This window comes from Eubalaena glacialis, chromosome 19 (genome assembly GCF_028564815.1).
Source record: "Eubalaena glacialis isolate mEubGla1 chromosome 19, mEubGla1.1.hap2.+ XY, whole genome shotgun sequence".
Taxonomy (NCBI): domain Eukaryota; kingdom Metazoa; phylum Chordata; class Mammalia; order Artiodactyla; family Balaenidae; genus Eubalaena; species Eubalaena glacialis.
This window is the reverse complement of record NC_083734.1, coordinates 24,609,521-24,627,567: the sequence shown is the minus strand read 5'-3', so window position 1 is coordinate 24,627,567 and position 18,047 is coordinate 24,609,521. Positions and strand designations below refer to the sequence as shown.

The window sequence follows — 18,047 nt, the reverse complement described above, 5'->3', positions numbered from 1 at the left end:
TCTGTTCCTCCTCCCAGTCCTGCCTACGCCCCTACAAGGGAATGGGAGCAGGGAAGGATGTGGAATTACCACCAGCACTTGCGCAGCCCCTCAGGTTTTCTTCCTCCCTCTCGGGTTCTATGAATGTGGAAACCAGGTCTTAAGTTCCAAGCTGCTTGGCAGTGCTGCTGGGCTGCTCAGAGAAGGCTCATGGAGACGTGCTCAAATGCATGAACCATATGCTTAGATTCAGCTCCCAGTGGCTTGGGGAGGAATAAAGTATGAAACCAAAGGACCCAGGCCCATGCCCGGACGGAAGCGGCGGCGGGGTGGGGGGGCGGTGGGCGGGGGGCGGCCCTGGTAGGCTCAGCCCACCTGCTCCTCCCCCCAACCCACCCCTAAGGCCAACACCAGTCACATACATCAAAGTGGAGATGGCAAGCTGGTCCTGGCCAACTGGAGATGATGGGAACCGGCCAGAAAAATGAGCCCCCTGGCCCCAACCTGGCAGGGAGGGCAGGCACAGAAGGAAAAAAATCATTCTGAACAAATGAAGCAACTGGATGTCAATTCTCCCCAAACTCAATTAAGCACACAGAGGGGTGGGACTGCAAGCTATCGGGCTACACTAAATAAAACATATGTGGGGGGAATCGGGGGAGGTCTGGGAAGCCTGGTGCCGGGGGATTCTGCCAGGACATTTTAAAATGCTTTCTGTGGTGGGCCTGCAGGTCCCTGGGGGCAGGGGTGGGGTTCAAAGAGAAGTGGGCAGGAAGCAATCACCAAATGTCAGAGGTTAGACAGCTGACTCTGGGGTGGGTACTCGGAAACGCCTCCCTCTGTAAATTCAATCTGATGGGCATGGCTTGGCTTCCTTCGTACAGGACTCTTTTGCTTCAAGAGCCCAGGCTCTGGATTCCTAAAGGGTCAGAGGGCCATTTCCAACTTTCATTTTCTGTGTGTCTGTTTGTCTTTCCTCTGTCACCAGCCATCCCGCCTGGGGGGGTGGTCGAAATACCTCAGGCCACCTTCTGAGGCAGTAGAGGGGCAGAGGCAGGGGCAGAAGGGAAAGATGGGTATTTAACCATCCATGACTGTGTTCAACTTTGTTCAGATCTCACACCTCGCAGAAAGGTCAATGGTTAAAGGTGAATTCTCTGGCAGAGGAGGAGGAACAGAGAGAAATCCTCCCGTTTGTTAACCATTTACCCATGTTCATGTCTTCAGAGAAGGGCCCTTATCTGGGGGTCCAACGGCCCTTCTCCACCCCTTGTCCAAGCCTGTCCGTTTTCCACAGGAGTCCCTGCTTCCATGTGGGGCAACATCTGGAAAGGGGACTCTGAAGATTCACTGATGAGGTCACATGGGCACTTCCTCCTTGTAGACAGGAATCAGTGTGCTTTGGTTAAAGAATTCAAAGAAGACATTGGGCAACTGAGAAATGTGCAGAGGAGCTTCTCAGCCCTAAACTTCCATTACAGCTCAGCCTTTGCCTGGGGCTTCCAGCAGCCTTAGGGGAAAAGGAGAGAGGGATGGAGGAGGGAGGGGGGAGGGGGAGGGGAAGGAGGAGGAGGAGGAAGGAGAAACTATCTAGAACTGGCCAGAAACTGACAAGTGTGTCTTTTAAACACAATCCTTCTTTCCATTGCTCTGACTGGCTTTCATTTACCTCTCAGGAGCCATGAAAACCCATCCAGTCATTCAGCAAACATTAACTGGGGCTCAGCTTGGCTCTTGTCCCAGTGCTAGATGCTGGGCAGGGAAAGGCTGGTGGTTAGAGGTAACAAAGAGGAATCGGACTCAGTCCGAGGAACCGGAATTGGGCTAAGACACACAGTATGGCTGAGGGAGGGGCTGAAGAGACCACCAGAGCTGAGCCTTGCCCCAGTGGGATGGAGAAGGGACTCCGCCATTGCTAGTTAGTGGAAACGGCAACATGTACTACCTGCCCAGGGCCAAGTGTCCAGTGAGTAGGTGATACAGAAATTCAGAGAAAGCTTCAGACAACGTGAGATTGGAGCTTGGTCTAAAAAGGTGACCGGGCAGTGGGTGAGGGCAGCAGGCCCCTGAAGAGAGCCAGGTCAGCAGTGCATGTGCTGGGGATGATGGGTGAGGGTGTCTGCATGGAATATGAATAAGGGGCGACTGTGGAAGGGAAGTGGGGGAGCAGGCTGGAAAGGAAGGTGAGGAAGGCCTGTAAGAGACTTGAAATATCACAGCAAGGAGCCCAGGCTGTCACGTGTGGGCCTGGGCTCTTGTGAAGAGGGAAACAGGACAGGCAGAGGAGGCCCTGACAGTAAGGATGCCTTCCTTTTCTGGGTCTCCCTTCTCGGGAATAAAATGTGGGAGTGATTGATAAACCCCTCGGACCAGGTGACAGGATCTTAAGAACTGGAAATTCTTCCTGGACATCTCCTTTTTTTGTTTTTTTATAAATTTATTTATTTTATTTTATTTTTGGCTGCGTTGGGTCTTCGTTGCTGCGCACAGGCTTTCTTTAGTTGCGGTGAGGGGGGGCTACTCTTCGTTGTGGTGCGTGGGCTTCTCATTGCGGTGGCTTCTCTTGTTGCAGAGCACAGGCTCTAAGCATGCAGGCTTCAGTAGTTGTGGCACGCGGGCTCAGTAGCTGTGGCTCGCGGGCTCTAGAGCGCAGGCTCAGTAGTTGTGGCGCACGGGTTTAGTTGCTCCGCGGCATGTGGGATCTTCCTGCACCATGGCTTGAACCCATGTCCCCTGCACTGGCTGGAGGATTCTTAACCACTGCGCTACCAGGGAAGCCCTGGATATCTCCTTTTAATCCCACATGTTTCAGTTATGATTTCACTTCAAAGCTTTAATTTTTCCTCCTTTGTACATCGCAGAGAGGGACATCTACCTGGAGGTGGTGTGACAACTGTAGGATGCTCACAGGGTTAGCATGGAGTCTGAGGCGTAGAAGCCGTTTGGGAGGTGGCAGCCGTGAGGACAAAGGAGAGGAGGAAATGAGGCAACCTAAGCGCTCGGCACAGGGAACAGCGGCCAGGACATCACGGGAACAGGAGGCCAACATTTCCTGCACCTCCTGTCTTCCCTCTCCCTTGGCCTTAGAGAGGAAGAAAGTGAGCTGAGAGAGGGAAAGCTTTATTCCCTGGAGGGCAGGCACCGTGCCCAGGGGCACCTCCAGAGAGCCCGCCTGCCTGCAGCGGCCCTGGAGAAAAGGTGAGGGCCTACTGAGGAGATGGCTGAGAGGAGCCCCTGAAAGCATTTTGGAAAGGCACCGGAGAAGGCGAGAAAATCCAGGGCCCGACTAGGTAAAGCAGAGGAAAGTACCTAAGGGACTGGCTAAGTTGCTTGGATGATAGTGCTTGCCTGAGAGTAGGGATGTCTAAAAGATAAGAGAATTAATTCACTGCCCCATGCCTGCAATTACTGTCACGTGATAATGTGGCACCCTGAGATGGGAGGGGGCTGACACGGCTCCTACTGGAAATGCAGCCTTAGCACGAAAATGTTCCCAGCCCTCAGCAATGAGGCAAGCAGGAGTTCCAAGGCCCATTGGAAGAGCTAATCCTAGAGGTAGGATAGAGGGTCCAACATACTGGTTTATTTGTTTTGGGGTGCCCATCTGGTCAACTCCAGGAACAATAGCTAACATTTATTGAGATCTTAATTCTCACAGTCCTGAAATGAAAGATATTAGCACGCACACACAAAAATAGTGCTTTTAGTTCATCTTTTTGCAAAACGTAGGTAGTCAATGGACTTTGTTAATGGATATTTGTTAATTTACTTACTGATATTTGTTAATTCACTTATTGATATTTGTTAATTCACTTATTGAATGGATATTTGTTAATTCACTTATTGAACCCTTCCTGTGACCATTTAAAAGCTGTGTATACTGTTCAAAATGTGCTTTCCATATTAAGGAGGAAAAAAGGTACAGCCCTTTCAAAAAGTAAAAGTAGTTTCTGACAGAAATCTTTGGAAGACCTTTAGCTGAAAATAATCTCACAGCCTTTTCTGCTGAGTAATTACTATACATGCAGGAAAACTCAGAGGATTGAGCAGAGTAAACTAGAGCACTGCTTTCCAAACTGTAGATCGCAATTCATCGATGTATTGTAAAATCAGTTTAGTGAGTCATGACTGCATTAAAAAAAAATGTATACAGCTGATTCACATCATTGTACAGCAGAAACTAACACAGCATTGCACAGCAACTGTACCCCAATTTAAAAAAAAAATGAAATAAAATAGTACTAGAGTGTACTGCCTATACTATTGTTTCCTGAAAGTTTTATATATTTGAGCAAGGAAGTAAATGTATTTCTGATGGAAGGTAAGAGGTAAAGATTGAGCCCCCAGTGTGATCCCCAAGAGTAGCTGCTTCTGGACTAGGACAGAATCTGTTAAAGAGACTCTAGACAGAAAAGGATGAGCCTCTTTCCTACCCTTAGTGCTGTGATCATAAAGGAGAATGAAACAGCGTTCCCAGGACTGCAGGAAGCCACAGTCATGGGGAAGAGTCAGTCCCCCTTGACCTTGACTGCTGACTTAGTGAGCTCTTAAGAGTCAACAGCAGCAAAGGGAGGCTGCCTGCAACAGAGATGTGTCAATACTTTAAACAGCTGGTTAGGACCTGTGAATTAGGCCTAGGGCTTTTGCTATTGGATGTGGGAGAAAGCCAAAAAAAGAAAGACAAGGTTTAGCTAAATAGTGATTGAAAGAGTTAAAGTGAAAATAAAGTTAATATGTGTCCAGGTGTTTATGAAAATTTTTTTGGTATTAGGTTATACCTTTACTTAGACACAAAACAACTGGAATAAGTAAATGTTTTGCTTATCGAAAAAAATCCTATTTTTCTAGAAAATGCAATATTGAAAGGCATGTCTACTAAGCAGGAATTAGTCATGTTATTTTGAGGGGCTGAGAGAGGAGGGGCTGTAGGAGACAGCATTCCCGGCAGAAGGAGAAGTTTGTGCAGAGGCCGGCAGGCAGAGGGAACACGTGTGCTTAGGGACCCTCCGGGGACTTCAGCTTGGCTGGAGCTCGCCCAGAGCAGTGAGAGAGGAGTCCGCAGACAGGGCAGCGGCTGGTCAAGAAGGGCTTTGTACGCGATGAGATGGGGTGAATCCGGGAGAAGGACAGGGCTTGGGGGAGAGAAGTTCAGTTTTTGGATATGTGGAAACATCGACAGGTGACTGGAGAGATGGTCTGGAGATCAGGAGAGGAAGCCAACTTGGAGAATCTCTGGAAATCATCGGTTTATGGGTAGTAATTGAGGCCACGGAAGCAGAGGGGATGGCCCTATTCGCACTGAGGGAGAGGAAAGAGGGCTAAGAAAGGGCCTAGAGAAATACATTGAAGGCCGACAGAGAAAGCAAGCCCAGGGAAAGGACGGAAAAGTAGCAGAGGTAAAAGAAAAACTGTGAGAGTGTGGTGAAACAGGAACTACAGGGAGATCACTCCAAGATCACAGGGCCTGGCTCACCGGGCCAGCGCTGGGGCGAAATGGACATTCGGTGGTGACACTGGGGAGACGGGTATTGTGGCCGGGCAGGCTGGGGGTAGGAAGTCCTCCTCCTCTGGACAGGAGGAGAGGAGAGGTTGCTGCAGGGACGTTTAGGGTCTGGGTGCAGGAGGCCAAGGGATTGCTCAAATGGTGACCACCATTTTCTGAGGGTGAGAGACAAGCTGGCGGGGTAAGAGATTTGAGGGGAACGGGAAGTTTGACATAGTGTCCATGAAGAAGGAAAGAGACTGATTTCAAGATGCTGGGTGGACAGAGCACAGGTACCATACTGAATAAAGCGCAGACTAATTCATACCAAGTAAACAGCAATAATATGGAAAAAAATAATAAAATACAAACTCTTAGAGGACCAGAGATCTGGGGAATCTCTAAGAGAATGAAAACAGGCCAGAAGCCACAGCAGTAAAGCAGGGGCTGCAGCAGAGCTGCTAACACCTAGGTTAAATGTAGAATCCATTCACCCAGTAGTTACTGCACACCCCCTATGTGTCAGACACTGTTCTAGGCACTGGGGTCTGCTGCAAAAGATGAGTGCAAACTGAGAATCGGAAAAGGGGGCACTGGGAAAATGCAGAAGGACTGCCAGGGCTCACTGGAGAGTAGAGACCGTACGTTTGTAGAGGTACCGATCTGAACAACTTATGATTTTTCTTCAGCAACCTAAGTGTACGAGCAGAGTTGGCTTGACCTGGATTTTGTTTTGCTGACTGGGGACAATGGAAAGGTAACAGGGGCAAGAGGTGTGAGGATATTAGAAAGAAAGCAATTCAGTCAGTTATTTTGAGCTGGACTTGCAAATCTAATTTTGATCCTATTAGACTAACTGGTCACAGCCATCCTGGAGGACAGAGCTAACACCCGCCTCACAGGTCAACTACGTTTTAAAACGGGCCTTCTCAAACTTTAATGTGCATAGAGATCTTGTCAAAACGCAGGTGCTGACTCAGTAGGGCTGGGTGGGGCCTGAGATTCTGCATTTTTAATCAGCTCCTGGATATAGACAGCGCTGCCGGTTCACAGACCACTCTGCGAATAGTAAGGTTTTGAAAGGTTGTGCTTTACTTTGGGGGAGAGTTGTTTTGCACTATGGTACAGCTTACCAGTGGGGTGCTGGAGCTGGCTGACTGCTACATTTTCAGGAATTCTGCTAGGTGACTGACATCATGTTGATAGCTTGAAATTAGCCGTAATGGGAGGTTCTGTCCTATGGCAATGCCCAACTGCTATAAATCAGGGCTTTCCTGCTTCCCTTTGGAGAGCTGGTTGTTAAACATTTATCGGCACATCACTAGGTAAACCTGTATAATAGTGAAGCATGGATACAATGGGCTTTGGTGTCAGGGGTCATGGAGCATCCGTCCCGGGTACTACACTAAACAAAGAGCCTGCTGCAGGCATTACAGAAACTGATCATCTCTGGTGCCTCAGAGGAACCAACAGAGGCACATGCTTGGGTCACCCTATCCCATGAGCACCTACAGGAGCGGGCTGTGGAAAGCGAGAGCGGGGCTGAGAGGCTGCTCTGAGCAAAGGGTGACTTGCTGGAAATTCTCATCCACGTTGCCTGGCTATCTCTGGGCAGCAGGCTGACTCCGGTGTGGGTGTGTCAGGCTGCCCTTTCAAGGCCCTGGGCTGCACGACCAGGCTGATACTTTATCTGGAGTTGCAAAATGTGAAAACTGATTCTCAACAAAGGCAGAGGGGAACAGGTTAACTTCCATGATATCTGCTTAACTTATTGGCCTTTAAAATCGAGGCAGAGTTTAAAAACAACAACAAAAACATATATATGTGTGCACACATATAGATTGATAGATTTAATCTGGTCAAAGAAAACCAAATGAATCCCATTTGGTGACAGTTTGGGGAGGAAAATGAAATTCCTCTGCTCAAAAAGGGCGTCTCCTATTTTCTGACCTATGGGTCATAAAGTTTTAATTTCCTCTCTCTCTCCCTTTTTTTTTTTTTTTTTTTTTAATTTCATGAACCTGCTTAAGGCCACAAAGACTCTCCCGAATCCTTCAGCTGTCTGGCAGATGAATGGCTGCCAGCTTCGCTCAGGTTACTAATGGTCTGTGCCAGGCTGAAGTTCCCCAACTCTGCCTGAATGCGCCTTCCAAGACTTCCAATCTGTTGCTGGATGACACGGAGGTGCTCTAAGTGGCTTCTGAGGAAGGCGGCTGGGGAGGAGAGCTGACCCAGAGCTGCTCTGGCCCCTGGAAGGGTGGCTCCTTGGGAGTGTGTCTGGTGCCACCGGCTCTGGTTTGTGTGAGCTGGGGCTGGCCAGGGCCCCAGAGACGTAGGGGAAAGCTGCTCTACGAGCAAGGTTCAGAAAGGGAAAAGCTTTTCTCCCTTTGGCCAGCTTCCAAGCAAAATGGGGCTAGAGCCCCTGTAAATGGCAGAGCCGTTTCTCATCTCCGGATCCAGGTGGGAGAACAACAGCATGATGACCTGCCATTCACGAGTTGGATGGGTTTACAATGGGGGTGGAGAGGTGGCGTGCCCACGTCTGTGCTTGTGGGAGTCGAGGGGGTGGGACATGGCTTGTTGCAGCTTCCCTGGTGCACGTCTTCCTTTCCAGGGAAGAAGGGGGCGTGGAGGGGGCTGGTCCTCAGAGATGGCTGTCTCCTGTGGCCAGATAAGGCATCTCTCCATCTCTAGCCAACTCCCTCTCTTGCATCTATTCTGTTCATTTGCCAATTATCACACGAGAGCTATGGGCAGGCATGAAGCTAGTGCTGTGGAGAAAGAGATGAGGGCAATGTATCTCTATCCTGTTAGTGTAGGAACAGAGGAACTGAATGGGATGGGGAAGAAGAGAGGGAAAAGGTTAACTGCTAAACCCAAATATCTAAAAGACCTGGAGGATCCGCAGGAAATTGGGACTGTGTAATAATGTCAGGCATTTTGAGCCCTGCCAAAAATGCTTTGACTCTCGATCTTGCTGGTCCTGATTCCTGCCCCAGGGTGGTAAGTTTCTCCTCCCTGGAATCCCCTCTTCAGGTAGGCACGTGGATCAGGGATGGAGCAGTTCATGGTAAAGAAAAACAGGCTTGAGAGGACTCAGGCAAGCAAGAGTGAGAAGGCCTGCAGCCAGGATCTGCTCCATCCCCGAACAAAGTTCCTGTTGACCTCAGAACACTGGCAAGAGGCCTGTGGGGCGGTCTTCCTCAGGGATAAAAGCCGGGCTAGAGCTGGCACTAACAGCACAGATGTCTAGAAGGAAGGGGTACTTTAGAAAAAAGGAGAGGCAGGCTGTACTGTAATTCTGCAAAGATGGAAGGGTTGTGGCCTTTCCTAAGTGCATACATGTGTGTGTGTGTATGTGTGTGTGTACACCTGCTTGCCCGGGGCAGGGCTTACCCATCATCTAAGGATGTCTCTGCTCTATGGATGTGAGAAGCTACCCCAGGCCCCAGTTGCTGGACCGTCTCAGAGACAAGAGTGCAGAGGCAAAAGGCAGCATAAGAAAAAGCTGTCTGGGGGATCACGCCAGCCTTGCCTGCTTCATCCTTGCTCCCTCTCAGGCTGGCAGGGCCCGTTGATACTCTCCAATCTATAAAGCCTGCAGCAGGGCAGAAGAAGGGCCTTCGGTGCTCAAAGGCTGCTGAAACCTTAGGGACACCAAGGGTGTCCCTTCCCCTGGAGAAGGTGTCCTTCTGGGAGCCACCTATACAATACAATTGTGTAACCACAGCATGTTTGTATGCATTAGTCCATGTAGGAGGGGTCGGTTCCCTGGGAACCCCCCTCTACACTGGGTTTCCCAATATCAGAAGCTTCCAAAATGGATGGCAATCAGAGTACTAACTAAAGAAACAAATGGTTAAAACACACACCCTCTCCCACCAGAGAAGCCATACCCACAGGTGCCATTCACGACCAAGCCAGGCTAGGAGTGTGAGGCCACCTTTACCTGTTCCGGATCCCACCACGTCCCGGCTCGGTGACTCGGCCATGGCATCGGCCAGCCGCTCCCGCAGGCCCTCCTCTGTGTGCTCCATGGAGGCCATGTGCCGCAGCCCGAAGCCCTCCGGCCAGCTCCCACACACCTCCAGCAGGGTCACGCTCCGGTCGAAGGTACCTGCAGCGCACAGGGGACATCTGACGCTGAGTCACCTTGCAGAGAGCGGGCCGTTCTCTATGTCTGCCCACCGCCAACTCCCCGCCCTGCGCAGGGTCCATCTTAGCCCTTCCACAGGACAGATGAAGGAGGGAACACCACGAAACACGGATGCGCAGGGCAGAACGAGACAGCTCATGCCACCAGATCAGAGCATGTAGACCTCCACGGCGTTGGGCTAGTGGTTTTTGAACTGTTTTCTTTTTTTGTTGTTGTTGCATGGCTTGTAGGATCCTTGTTTCCCCACCAGGGATCGAAACCGGGCCCTCAGCAGTGAAAGCACAGAGTCCTAACCACTGGGCCGCCAGGGAACTCCCCCGAACTGTTTTCGGAGGACCTACAGGGTTCTCTGAAGTCTTCAGGGACTGCTTCAAGATCTAGGTCAAGGGGCTTCCCTGGTGGCGCAGTGGTTGAGAATCTGCCTGCCAATGCAGGGGACACGGGTTCGGGCCCTGGTCTGGGAAGATCCCACATGCCGCGGAGCAACTAGGCCCGTGAGCCACAACTACTGAGCCTGCGTGTCTGGAGCCTGTGCTCTGCAACAAGAGAGGCCGCGATAGTGAGAGGCCCGCGCACCGCGATGAAGAGGGGCCCCCACTTGCCGCAACTAGAGAAAGCCCTCGCACAGAAACGAAGACCCAACACAGCCAAAAATAAATAAATAAATAAATAAATAAACCCAAAGTTAAAAAAAAAAAAAAAAGTTGGTGTGTTAAGGTGCTCAGCTACGAATAATTATTAAAAAAAAAAAAAAGATCTAGGTCAAGGGTAGGAAACTTCTTTCCCGGGTTCAAGCAAACCCCCCTCCCCACTTTTCTCTGTTTGATGCAATAGGGCTTCACCTAAAGATTCACTTTTTAAAGGGGTTACATAGCTTAAATTTTTTTTTAAAAAGCATACTAAGTCACTATATCCTATAACCTATACCCCTCAGAAAGGTTATGTCCCAAGATCCAACGGCAAGTTTGTGGCTGGCTTGGTTCAAGAACTCAGATCTTCCGATGGCTCGGTCTAGAACTCATTCTACTCCACCACATACAGTCCCCCAGCTGCCCCAGGACATGTGCACCACTGGGGCACCATTTGCAGGATGGCAGCACGAGACTTGGGTGATAGCATCTTCAGCAAAGACCTTTCCTTGATCTGAAGCTGCTTCCCAATTCCAAAAAGTACACGGTGCTCTGCTGAATGCCAAGATTAGATTTTACATGCAAGATCACTTCAAAGGCTAAATTTAAATTATTCTACTTTATTATACAGCAAGTCTTCTGTGAAAGCTTATTTCATCCACTCTCTCTTGGAAGGAGATTATAGTCATGCTCTGTTGCTTTAAGCACATACCATTTCCCCAGCGATTAGGTAACTGAATCCACTGCATTTATTGGGCTTGGTTCCTGCCAGCACCAGGAAGATGGGGAAAAAATGCAAATGCCAATGTTTCCCAAAGTTAAAAGTACACCACCACACACTCTTTTTATCAGGTCTTGCTTCTCCTCTTTGATCAGCCGTCAGAAACTATCTTCCCTCGGCAGTCAGGACTGGGCAGCGTCAGGGCACACTCTCTGCCAATGACAGGTGGTAATAGAGAGGGTGCGAGCCCCAGCCCCGGCAGGCGGCCCTGCCTCTGATAATGGCCAAAGCACTGAGGTGATAACCGTTCGTAAACACTCCGACAGCCGGTGACTCCATACATCAGCAAAGAGGGCCAGATAATCCTGAGCTCTCCTGACCAGACAAAGGCCCTTGGCCAGCCCGCTGGGATTTCTATGTGTGGCAAGGGTCACTCCTGGCTCCTGAATGTCATCAGCCAAGTTTGGCTTTGATTTATCTCTTGCCTAACTGGAGGGTAGATTCCTGGTGCCGGGGTAATGGGCAGCGTCTATAAATGCATCTCCCCAAGAAGAGGCCCACCTTGGGAGTGGGTTGCTGGGGATCAGCTTGTCAGGTCGGACTCAGGGACGGGGAGTTGCCCTACACCACCTTCTCTCTCCATCAGGTAGGGTCAGGCGGTGGGTCTGGGGAGCCAGGCGCTGGGCAGTGGGGGAGAGGTGCTCTGAGTGTCAGCCCTCTAAGGGCCTGGGCTGTGCTAGTGATGCCCTGGGGCCCACACTCAACCGTCATCAGCCACGACTCAAAGATGCCCAGTCCCCAAGGACACACAAGGACTGAAGACACACAGTGGACTGTTGATTGCAGTGCCCACTCACTAAGTGATGTGAGGCGAGTCCCTCCACCTCCTTTTTCCATCTCTGAAGTAGTAACTCTTTGCCCTGCCTCAAAGGAGGGAAGAGATTAAGTGAGGTTCCTGCCGGGAGTCTGAGTTCTCCTCTAGCGCCACCCCACTCTTAGTTGACAAGATCAAGAGCTACAGCACCAGTGTTCCTGGTCTGCCTGGGGTCTGCCTGGCAAGTCTATGCTTAGTAATTTCCAGAAGAGGAGAATAACAATAAAATGTGGGCACTCCTCCTCCCTGTGCGCTCAGGGCCGGGGCGGCAACTTTTTTTTTTTTTTTATGGACAGAGATGTCCCAGAGCCTGGGGAAGGGAAGAGAATGATCGTTCCTTTTCTCACTTCACAGGAGCAGGGTGCCTGCCTCTAGAAAGGCGCTCAGTCAAGGATTGTACATACTGTGTTTAGAGGTCAGGGCAGGTAAGCTGACAGCAGGGCCAAGAGGAGTATCAGAAGCCAAAGCAGGAAGAAAACGAAAGAGTCCAGCAAGATGTTATAGCAAGAAGCGTGCAGGTAAGGGGCCCGGTCCATGAGAGAGGGTAAAGGCCAGAGGAGTATGCAATATTTTAAGGGACAAAGTGACAGTATACAGGAGAAAAGGATCATGAGCTAGTGTTATAGTGGAGAATGGAAACAGAAATACAGGCTCTAACACATATTATTTGTATGCGTATAGCTCTGGGCAAGCCCTTTACCTTTCTGAGCCTCTGATTCCTCATCCGTAAAAATAGATAAACAATACAATCTTATAGGGGTGTTATGGGGATTGCATTAGATAAATAGCATATAGTGAGTGCTCTGGACATAAGGGGTATGCTCGTGTATATGTTAATAATAACAAATATGTACAACTTTATACCACTTGAAGCATCATCGTAAATGTTGACTATCACAGTGATCCTGAGAGGCAAGATGGGTACCACTCCAATTTATGGGAGAGGAGCTGGAAGCTCAGAGAGATTCAGTGGCTTGCTCAAAGTCTCTAAGTGACAGATCTGGAACACAAGCTCCTAACTCTTATCTTGGAGCTCATTCTATCAGCTGCATCTGCAGTGGAGAACTGTCACAGGGAGAAATCACCTCTATCTTTCCTAACTTGTTCTGAGAACTCCTGTCACCTTCAACCACGGCCTTTTAAAAATCTTTCCCACACCCAAACAGCCCAAGTTTCTTGGAGTATCCTGGTAACGCCGATGAGTCATCCTGTCTGTTGGATGGCACACAGGAGAAAAGAAAAATTGATAGAAGATCTAATCTGTTCTCTCTTAGCAGGGGTACTGCGAGGAAGCTGTGAGTAGGAGGCTGGGGATACAAAAAGTGCTCAGCAAAGGAGCATTTGACCATTTCGACAGTCCTGAGAGGTCACAGAGAGCAGGCCATCAGCGGTCCCGCTTATAGTGCTAGAGGGAGTCCCAGCAGAGGCCCAGCAATGCCCCCTTGCTGTCCATCCTTCCTGCCAGTGCAGATGAGGGCAGCAAAGGAGCTCACGGAATCTCCTCGTCTTGGAGTGAGAAAAGGGCTGCAGGTGTGTGCGTGTGCCAGCAGCGGCTGGGGTTAGAGGCCGAGCCCTTGGAGAGTGAGGTCACCTCTGGGCTCTTACGCAACTGCACATCTTGTCAGCGTGATCGGCACCGCTATCATTCATCTGGCCAGCCTAGAGACACTCCATCAGATGGGCTGGCCCTTTGAGCCCCATTACGGGGGAAAGGGTCAGTTTCAAGGGGGAGAAGACACTTAGTGCAGGCTGCCTGCAAAGCACAAAGTATATGTACTCAGCAACAAAGATCTTTAGCTGAAGCAATGCTCTGCTGTTTACCAAGCCCTCTCACGTTTATGATTTCGGTTAACTCACACATTCATCAAATATGGATTAGTGTCCACTGTGATATGAGTCAGGCCCCGTGCGGAGGGATGGGAATACAAAGTGAGCAAGGAAAAAAAAATTTAAAAAAAGCTCAAGGTCCACAAAACTCTGGGAAGCAGCAATGATCACCATTTTACAGATCTGCATTTTTCTGAGACTGAGGGAGGTGAGACAACTTAAGGTCACCGGTCCTAAGTGCGACAGTCTTCCCGTGATGCTCCCTGGGGACCCCTTCCTTCAGGGCTGCCTCCCACCCTGCTATTCTCTGAATATATTTTCTAAGATTCAGTTCAGGTCTCATTGGCTCAACGAAACCTTGTTATAATGATAATCTAAGTTACCATGAGCACTCTTCTACAAAGTCTGACTGTACGCAAAGTTCTTCACCTCTTGGGGTGAAGCTGGTGAAAGCTATAAACCTACCCCCAAAATGTGTATTGGCAAACATGAAATGATATAAGCAGTCTCAGGGTGTTGAGGGATGCCTCTGAAGCCCATCCTCAGATCCCAGGTTAGTGAGATCGGTCCCCTGGTGTTCTTCCCACACTGCCTTACATGATTCTCATGATCTGCTCTTCAACCTAGTTTAGAAGCTGCTTGAGGGCATGGATTCCTCCACAAGCCGTAAGTCTGTAATAAGCACCGGACTTTGTGCATTGTGCTTGCTCCAAACATGTTTATTGACTGATTATGAACATCTGAGAAATTTTTTTTTTTTTTTTTTTAACATCTGAGAAATTTGACAGTCACTCTGGAGTCAATACCCTTTGGGTGTATTGTCCCAGAGACTAAACATCTAAGGCCAGGATTGGGAGGAGGAGATGGAGGCAAGCAGAAAAAGGAGCTAAAATTAAATAAGAGGAAGGAGAAAAATTGTAAGTGAGCAGAAAACAATGTTGCAGTATCATTCTACTACCCCCTGGACACTTATTTTACAGGTGAGATTCTGGGAATTGGAAGAACACAAACAATCTGCCTTGGATGACACAGAGAGCCAGGTTCATACAGGTGAGCTTCCCGAATCCTGCCTCCCAGCTTGGCATCCTGCGTTACACTCTCTCCCCAGAGGAGAAATGGGTCAGGTTCTCGGGTTTCACAAACGCATTAAAGGCATGCCATGACAGCTGGTGAGCCAGCAAGCTCCAGGGGGAGGTGAGTGGCACACGTGCTCTGTCTTTTGTGCCCCACTGTCAAGGGGCAGGGAAGCCCAGTGGTGGAGGCAGCATGGGGGAGGTGGGATGTTCCTCTGAGCTGATAGTGTCTAATCACACCCTCGCTATTTAGGAGATTGTGGCTCAGCCTCCGCTTTGCATCCATTAGATTCAGCCCAGGGTTTGGATGTTGATGAGAGCCTGTTGATCAGATTTCCAGCCACCAGGGAGGCCAGGTACCAAGAGCAAAACTTGTCATTAAACAACACTCTTCAAGACATAAGCCTTCCTGGGTGAGAGTTTGTGATGATAATGATGTCCATGATGACTAAGAAATGATCCCAGGCATGATGAGAGCGGCCATTGGAGAGTGTCCCCACCTGATCTCCAAACGAGGGCACCAAACTGAGCTTGAGACTGGTGCTTTCTCCGTGCTTATATGAGCAGGTTGGTTCATATAAGCAAAGGCTGAGGACATTAGCTTTGTGGTTATTAGATGTGGCCACAGGCATGTTTCACTATCTCAACATGTGCTATGTCATGGCCAACAGACATGGGAGAGGGAGGCTGAGAGCATATGAGGACCCCGTCTGTCCCTCTCAGTCCTTTACGTTGGTTCCCAAGATAACTGTAACCCACATCCACAGACGTAGTACAGAGCAAAGAGGCCTAGATCCCAGCAATCTTTTATGACTCCGACTATCTAATGCTCACCAAACTTGTGACCGTGTACCATGTTAGTCCCATAGTCATCCGTTTGGCTGCGGGGTTTAGATTTGGCGGTTAAGTCATTAAAGGATCTACTATTCCAGTTCAGAAGCAAACTTAGCAATAGAAGGGAAAGGAACCAGCAAAGTACAGAAACACCCTTAGCTAATGGTGGCAAGCCAGGAGATGCTGGCGAGCCAGATGTGGTGATGGCACATCTGTCCTCACAGGCCCTCGGGGCCACTAGTGGGAAGGAATTAGTCACTGTTCCTCAGAGGTCCATGAACAGACTGCTGTGTGGGGCATGTCAAAGGCGCCTGAGACAGGGAAGAGGAATTCAACAGTAACTGAGACACTAAGAATTTCTGTGCTATTTAAAATAGTCATTTTGACAACAATTTTAACTGTAATATATGATCACAACTCATACTTTAAAGCTTAGGATATAGATTACAAATCCAGACATCCAGGCTACAATTGGAATTTTCCCATTAACTTTTCTGGTTACTCTAGGTCTTAATTTCCCCACTTACCACATGGAGAATAAATGAGCAACTCTCATTTAAGGGGTTTGCTAATATTTTCAATGTAATGAACAGTAATACACTAACAGAGTAATGGTGACATGATGTTTGAGGTTCCTAAGGTATCCAAGGGTACCAAATTTCATTTTCTATGAACCAGTTCCATAATCAAGCAGCCACCCTGTAAAGGAGTCTTGGCTGGAAGAAGCAAGGAAGGATTCTCCCGTGGAGACTTTGGTGGAAGCGTGATGCTGCTGACACCTTGATTTTGAACTTCTGGCCCCCAGAAATATGAAAGAATACATTTGTGTTGTTTTAAGTTACCAAGTTTGTAGTAATTTGTTACGGCAGCCCTAGGAAAATGATACACCTATAAAACAGGGAAATGAATGTTTGCCTTCCAGGGCTGTCATGAGCATCTGATCAGATAGTACATGAAAGAGTACTTTGTAAAACTGCACGGGGCCACTCCAACACAGGGGACTACCCCAGGGCTCTGTGAGCAGCTCTTCTTAGGGGCAGTGGGATTCTGTGAAATGCTTAGAAGGTGAGTAGGGACACCTCTAGGCCACAAGACAAGCAGCTTGAGGAAGATACTGGGTGGGAAACAGTCACATAAGCTCCCAGTCTGGGCAACTCCATCATGAAAGCCGAGTGGTTCTGTGTCATTACATAGCCAGAGCCTTTGATAGGGAGTTACAGCATCTACGTTGGGTATGTATCCCCCTCTTCTCTGAGGATGACTGCAGAGGGCCCAGGAGAGCAGGGGAGGTGGTCTCTTAGCTCTGAGGTCAGGTCCCTCACATCCCCTGATCTCCCCACATCAGAGGGTGGGGATAGGACATTTCTGTTCCCTAAATTCTTTAATGAATAAACAGAATCGTACTCAACACAGGTAAGGATGAAATGAAATAGACTGTTGCTAATGGGAATATTATTGGTATAAACTATCTAAAGGGCAATTTGGCAATATGTATAAAGAGCCTTTTAAAAACATGAAAGGCCACTTCTAGAAACCTAACCCAACCTAACCCTAATCTAAGACGCCAACAACCTTCATGCATAAAGATGCTCACTGCCACTTGAATGCAGCCTTACAATAGGGTATTTGTTAAGTAAATTATGCTTCATCGTGGCAGTAGAATATTAGGTAGTCTTGAAAAACGATACTTATAACAGGAGAAATTCTATAAGAGATGATGTTAAATTATTTGGGATTAACAGACATACACTATTATATATAAAATAGATAAACAACAAGGACCTACTGTATAGCACAGGGAACTCTACTCAATATCTTGTAATAACCTACAATGGAAATGAATCTGAAAAAGAATACATATGTATATATAAAAATATGTAAATTTATATATACATAAATATATATACATAAAACTGAGTCACTTTGCTGTACGCCTGAAACATTGTAAATAAGCTATACTTCAATTTAAAAAAAAAAAAAACAAAATTGTACAGTTAGTATTACTGAACAATGTAAAGAAAGCATAAAAAAAAACATTTTAAAAGAGTCATGACAAAATGTTATTAACCATGGTTGCCTCTGGGCAGTTGGGTTATATGGAACTCTTCTGTTACTTTAAACCTTTCTATATGTTTCTTATAACTTCTGTAATCAGCATAAAGCAAACCAACAAATACTAAGAAAAAATTGGAGAGAAAAAAATGCCTATGGCAGAAACACTCATGCTGGGACCTGGATCACAGGTGAGCCTGTGAAAAGCATTGGAAGGGAAGCCCTGACTCTGCTGAGTTGACTCCCTTGCCAAGCCCTGTGCTTGACTCAGCCGGGGCAGGTTAGCCTGTGGCTCCAGGGCCCATATTTGACTTTTCTCCCAGTGGCCGTGGTTGGCTGCATGCGATGTTGACCCATCCCTGTGTACATCTGGCATATTTCTTATTAATTCATATCAGGAATGTGCACCAACTTGTGTGT

At 48.4% G+C, this 18,047-nt stretch overlaps 1 protein-coding gene and 1 long non-coding RNA gene across 3 annotated transcripts in view; one reads left to right on the top strand and one right to left on the bottom strand.

Annotated features, from left to right (window-relative positions):
• The window catches only part of BCAS3 (BCAS3 microtubule associated cell migration factor), a 595,828-nt gene that overhangs the window by 13,554 nt on the left and 564,227 nt on the right, over positions 1-18,047 (bottom strand). For both annotated transcript variants that reach the window (XM_061176783.1, XM_061176782.1), the window contains exon 23: positions 9,411-9,578. In XM_061176783.1, coding sequence (XP_061032766.1) covers positions 9,411-9,578 — 168 coding nt within the window. The remainder of the gene's footprint in view (positions 1-9,410; positions 9,579-18,047) is intronic.
• LOC133080701 (uncharacterized) overlaps positions 1-18,047 on the top strand; it is a 39,069-nt gene that overhangs the window by 20,369 nt on the left and 653 nt on the right. Inside the window, exon 2 of the long non-coding RNA XR_009698584.1 lies at positions 14,649-14,718. This is a non-coding gene — a long non-coding RNA (uncharacterized LOC133080701). The remainder of the gene's footprint in view (positions 1-14,648; positions 14,719-18,047) is intronic.